Raw genomic sequence first — 5858 nt, forward strand, 5'->3', positions numbered from 1 at the left:
AAAACGACTGTTTTAGTGTTTTGCAAGTAGTCAGAGAAAAAGATATGCCGACAATCCTATTCTAGCTAACTGACTGTGCCGTCACTCTTACAAGAGACTATGTGCCGCTTCAATTATGCAAGCCTTATTCGGCAATGAACGTGACCAAGAAATATTACATGTTTTCACTGAATGAAAGTTAAACTCCGGATTCCATTATTCTTGAAACTCTAAAAGCAAAGAGGCACTTAACTCAGCTTGAGTTCCATGTATGGATGTCAGAGATCTCGTTAAGAGGCACTCAAGTATGTCATTTTCAAACCTCTTTAAACCAAAGAATCCAAATGCAAATTCGGCCAAAATTTACTCGACTGAAAACGAGCTAACAGCACGACAGGAAAGCCCTACTACAAGAGCTTCCCCTTTATGAAAACAGTTTACGAACTCACGAAAAACCAAGGAAGAACATCAATTAGCGAAAAGTGGAATGAGGCCACCCATAGATTAAATTAAGACAACCCGAATATTCCTGAAGGCGACAAGGAGAGCACTCTAGTTGTGTGCGTTGCTCTCTGGAGAACACTTCTTCCATAGAAGTTCTTATAAAACCAAGGAGCACATCACACGACACGAAACATCGCCGCAGGGAACATTCAGTGTATGACAGATTTAATTCTGACCTCCAGACCAAAGTAAAAATCCGCTTTGATAATGCTGATGTGCTTACTTCACGTGACATGCATGGCACGAGGCAATACGGCTGGAATTTATTATCACATTTGCTATCTATAAAGCCGATTAAAGTATTATATCGTAGCCTGGGGTTAAAAACATTCTCGATATCGACTGATCGATATGTGCAGAAATTCACGCGAGGAAATGACCACTTTCGGAGGGTAGGCTGTTTAAAGTAACCGCCTTCGAGTCAGAGTTAAGCAATCGAATGAAAATGAGCCGCTCCAGGATCCTGAAAAAAATGTATTCTCGCATAGTGATATTGCGTTGATATGTCCTTGCAAGTGAAGCATAACTTCCTTCAAAATCGTCCGCCCCATGACCCTCTCAACAAACTACCAGAGAGGTGGGAGGGGTGGATAATGAGCAGTGCATAAATTCGTTATGATAACAAGACTGTTCAGTAGGCCACCCACGGATTTGGCAATAAACATTTCACAATATCATCCCGCGGACAAATGGTAGGTTCGCGTGCGTTTAATTGTAGTTGATAGTTTTTCAAAAGTGAGTAATCATGTTTCTTTCTTCATTTTCGTGAACTGTAAGTTTCTTTGTTGGGATCTGCCAGGGCACGAATTCATTTCTTGAAACGAATTGTCCTGATTGTTATTATGGCTCGATTATGGTCAGGTTTAGTGTTCGGCACGATTGTCCTCGGTTAATAACAAAAACGACTCGCGAGACCTCAAGTTAGGGAAAAACTAGGCAAACAAAATATTGTCGTAACAGATACACTTCCGACGATCAAGGAAAGAAACGGAATATTTAATTCCGTTTGATATTGTCAAGCCATACAAGTCTTAAGTACGTAACTCAAATAAAACCGTTTGTAAAAAGCGCTCAAATCCAGCGTGGGAAAATTCCACAGCCTCATTGTATTCAACTGTTCCCTTGTGGCATCATCTCTCAACTAGACAATCTGACAAAGGTAACTAAGATCTTATAAAAACAAGTCACATAATAGGCAACTTAAGTCGACAAGCACGTGGGATAGGAGTCAAGTTAACGACAATGTTTACATTTGTTTATAAGAACTGTGTTCAACACACCACACCTTTGAATTCACCATAAAAACTCACAGTGGTCAAAGAATGGGCACACTTGAGACCGTTGTTGGTGGTCGCAAGTAAAGCGTAAACCGACTGAGCGTGTTCTTGTCACGCGCCTGAAATCAAGTAAAGTAAAGTCGCGCGACTTGTTAATTGCAGGAATCCATTCAAATGCCTCAAACCAATCGAGCGGCGCCGTTCTCACGCCCTAAGCGCACCACTAAAGCTCAAGAACCTATCATACAACTTGACCCCGCGACCTCTGGATAAGCTGACCAATCACTGTGTAGCATTCCCACGGTCCAGCATCAGAGCTTCTTTGTTTACCGTTCCAGCTACTGACTATGAATGGCTGTTTGTAAATAACTGCGAGGGTCGACACACGACCGAGAATTTTTCCCACGGTGCGAACTATAAAAAGAATATTAGAAGACGCGAGCCGATTCCCGGTATTGCGCCCCAAGGTCGACACGAAGCGTGCCAAAGTATTTTCTTCTGAAAGCCCAGCACGCGCAAAGTTCCCAACAGTTATGGACAGGGACATTTTGAAGTCTGTTCACTCTTCCCAGCGAAATTCCAAAAAGGATATGAAAAAGGTAATTTGTGGTTTTATTTTGAAGGGAAGTTAATTTCTTTCGGTTTGTAAAGAGATTCACTTAATTTCAGCGCTGATTTTGGGATCAAAAACATCGACACGATTACAATCAAAGAAATTCTGTTTTTACTTTTATTTTAATATATTTTTTTTTATTGGGGAAAGTTTGAGAAAACTTGACCAAGTGTAAAAAACTTTAAGACTTAAAGAAAGAAAACTGGGATAAATTCACTCCCGTATCAATTTGTTTCATTCTTTCTTTTACAGTCCAAGAAACCGCTGATGGAAAAGATGCGGCGGGCAAGAATTAATGACAGTCTTAATGAACTAAAAAGTTTGGTGCTGGAAGCTATGAAAAAAGACGTAAGTTTTTTAACGAAAACTGTGTAGCCCGAAGCCTTAAATTTAAGGCCATTAGGGATGGAAGGCTGAATCATTGTTTTCTTTTAAGTTTTTTTCTTACTTTTTCCTTCCAGGTACGTTTAAAAGCACTAATATTTCTTTCCGTGTTTTTTTTTTTAAGGTATCGAGATATTCGAAGATGGAAAAGGCTGATATTTTGGAGATGGCTGTTAAATATCTTCGTTCACTTAGTACAGACAGGCCTCTACATCTACAAAAACAGCAAGGTACGGACGTCTATCTTTGTGCAAACCGATGCGTGCCATCAGTGCACTCTTCCCTGTGAGATATGTTTTGGCTGCATTTCAAAGAGGAAGAATGTGTCTTTATTTGTTCTCTTGTAAAAGGCTTTTCTGTCTTATAAACTGCTCATTTCCGTCTTACTACAAATTCACACATGCTGTCTTTCGTTGGCCAAAGTGGGGTATTCAATTCTCTTCTTGTGAAGGATCCACAGTATTGCTATAATGACCATCTAAATGATCTTTTAACGCTTGGGACATGAGAAAGGAAGGTGTTTAAATTGTGTAGTTCTCAGTTTCATCTCGATAACAATCTTTATAAATAGCACCTGTAATCGAAACAAGGAGAAGGTAGCTAGACGTCAAAAATCTGCAAATCCCAAATACCTCAACCATATTACCAAATGAAAAGGTGTAAATGAAATCTTTGTTGAAGGGCCTTCAGTTTACGGAAAATATTTTTGCATTTTTCGGCTAAGAGTTTAAAACCTCTAACATTATTGGGGACGTCTGACAAAACGCAAGGGTTAACCACTTAATTAATACCTTATTTTCTTCTAAGACTTGGACGGGGCCTTTGACAAGATTACGGATTTGTCATTGATAGCTCACCCAAGTTTTTTTTCTTTGAAGTAGTCTTAACTAAGATTTATCGACCATGAATGTAGGAGTAAGATTTTCCATATCATTTGTGCTAGGTCAGCGAGCATAAATCATTGAATTCCACCGTGTTCAACAATGCCGCCCACTCTTAAAGTTCCGACATCTGTAAAACAGTGATGTGTCAAACTTGAAATATGATACTGATCAGGGATTTCGTTACTGTTGTATTCCACAGATGAGGCCGCTGTGGAAAGATATCGCGCCGGTTTCAACGATTGTGCCGCCAAGGTATCTCACATTCTCATGACAGCAGACAACATCACGGTCCCAGTTCGTACACAGCTCTTAACACATTTAGCGTCGTCCTGCCAAAAACAAAAAGATGCCTCTCGCCAACTCCCGAGCGAACTTCTACTCCCACGTCAACAACAAAGCCACGCGACATTACCGAGTTTTCCCGCCGTTTCTCAAGCCGCTGGCGTGAACCCAACATTCATTGACGCAAACGCTTGTCTGGCGAACAAGTTTCCCTCACCGCCATCTTCCCCACTTCACAATCAAGAGCGAAAACGTTTGCCTCTTTCATCACCTATGCCATCCTCGATGCCGCCGTTTGTTCTGAGTAACGGAATTCCAGCCTTAATTCTCCCAAATGACGCTGTACAATTTTTGCCCTTGACACTGCCGAATGCACCTACACCTTTCGATACCAATGTTTGGAGACCATGGTGACGAGAGGCTACGGATTTGTATGACTTCTAGTTTTCCTGATTCCATTTTAAAATCAAAATTTAACTCTTGAGTTCCTTGAAAAAATGGAAACTCGTAACCATTTCATGCTCAACTCAGTACTCATGAGTGACTATTTATATGGATTGTAAAAACTATCATTAAATAACATATTTTTGTAGTGAAATGCTTTTTAATTAACAAATCGAATAAACTAAGACTCGATGGGCAAATTGTCAAAATGTATTTTATTCCTTGTGTAAATACTCAGATTTCTAATGGAACCGGCTTATACGGCCTCAGTTGTCATAATATATCTTGAAATTTAATTGAGCCAGTTCCATAGCATAAAAGTAACTGCCTTGCAAGATCAGACTTTGTAGAAGAGCGTCGAAAATATATCAAAACAGATTGAACCTAAGCTCTTCGTGAAATCATCTTTGTACCTTTGTTTGTCTCTTCCGATGGACAAAATCATTTTCGTCAAAATGGACTTCAGGTAATAATAATAAAAAACCATCTGAACGTAAGAATGATACTTGGGTTGTTAATAAGCCAAAATCAACACAAAACTACCAACTGAGTTTTTTTTCTCAATTAATGATAGTTCTGGATTATTGTTTCTACCGTAAACTGTAATAAAACGATTAGATTGTTCGCTTAGTAATTCTATAGAAAGCGGTAAAAAAACCCTTGGGACTTAACTGAATTGTCTGTCGACCCTAATTTACGCGTTAGCAGCGGTTTGTGCATTGAAGACGCTGTTCAGATAGATTGAGAAAATAGGGGGTTCAATTTACCTTGGCCACCCCTCGATTTCAAATTTGATGTCCCTATTTTGACTAATGACTAAGGTTTCGGAAGAAAAACTAGCTCAACATCCACAGTACATAAACGAGAGCTTGCTAAATCGTTAGTCATCAACAACAGTGCTTCATCGATCCTAGTGTTTGCGATGTTTAACAGAACGATCTGGATAACATCTTTGGGCACTAAAATTTTGTTTGAGTAGTAACCTTAAAAAAATAGAATTTTCATTCATTTATCTTTGTGAACATTTATCACCTCCTTCGGTTTAGATATAACCTACACTTAACCCTCCCATTCCTTAGTTCGAAACGTTAATTCTCCTAAGTAGTACCATAGAATTCTTTGTTGGGTAATAATAAGAATTTGGTGTCATATCAAGGTCACCTCTTAAGCTGATAATTATCTTAATTTTCAATAACTGTCTGACTGACATTTCATTGAAAATGTGAGGAATTTGATCACTCCTGGAAGACAAAATTTGATTTTGAAAAGGTCGCAGATCGCCGTTGGCCAACTAAAAAAAGCTCTTGTCAGCGAATCGGTTTGCAAGAGGGCAAAGCACTTCTGTCTAAGATGATGAGATCTTAGTCTTAGTCTTTAGTCTTATTATACATAGTACCGTATTATACATAGTACCGTGACGTTGCAAACGCTTTCGAAAGGTAGTGCTATGGAAAGCCAAGCTTCCAATTTCTCGAATCGACGATACAGAGG

At 39.3% G+C, this 5858-nt stretch overlaps 1 protein-coding gene across 1 annotated transcript; it reads left to right on the top strand.

Annotated features, from left to right (window-relative positions):
* The first annotated feature begins 1910 nt into the window (after positions 1 to 1910).
* LOC138058264 (transcription factor HES-2-like) lies at positions 1911 to 4872 on the top strand. The gene is made up of 4 exons (XM_068904186.1): positions 1911 to 2359; positions 2626 to 2721; positions 2882 to 2987; positions 3841 to 4872. The coding sequence occupies exons 1-4, from the start codon at positions 2294 to 2296 to the stop codon at positions 4335 to 4337; spliced, it is 765 nt and encodes a 254-aa protein (XP_068760287.1). The 5' UTR covers positions 1911 to 2293; the 3' UTR covers positions 4338 to 4872.
* Positions 4873 to 5858: the final 986 nt, after the last annotated feature.

Source organism: Montipora capricornis, chromosome 7 (genome assembly GCF_036669925.1).
Source record: "Montipora capricornis isolate CH-2021 chromosome 7, ASM3666992v2, whole genome shotgun sequence".
NCBI classification, from domain to species: domain Eukaryota; kingdom Metazoa; phylum Cnidaria; class Anthozoa; order Scleractinia; family Acroporidae; genus Montipora; species Montipora capricornis.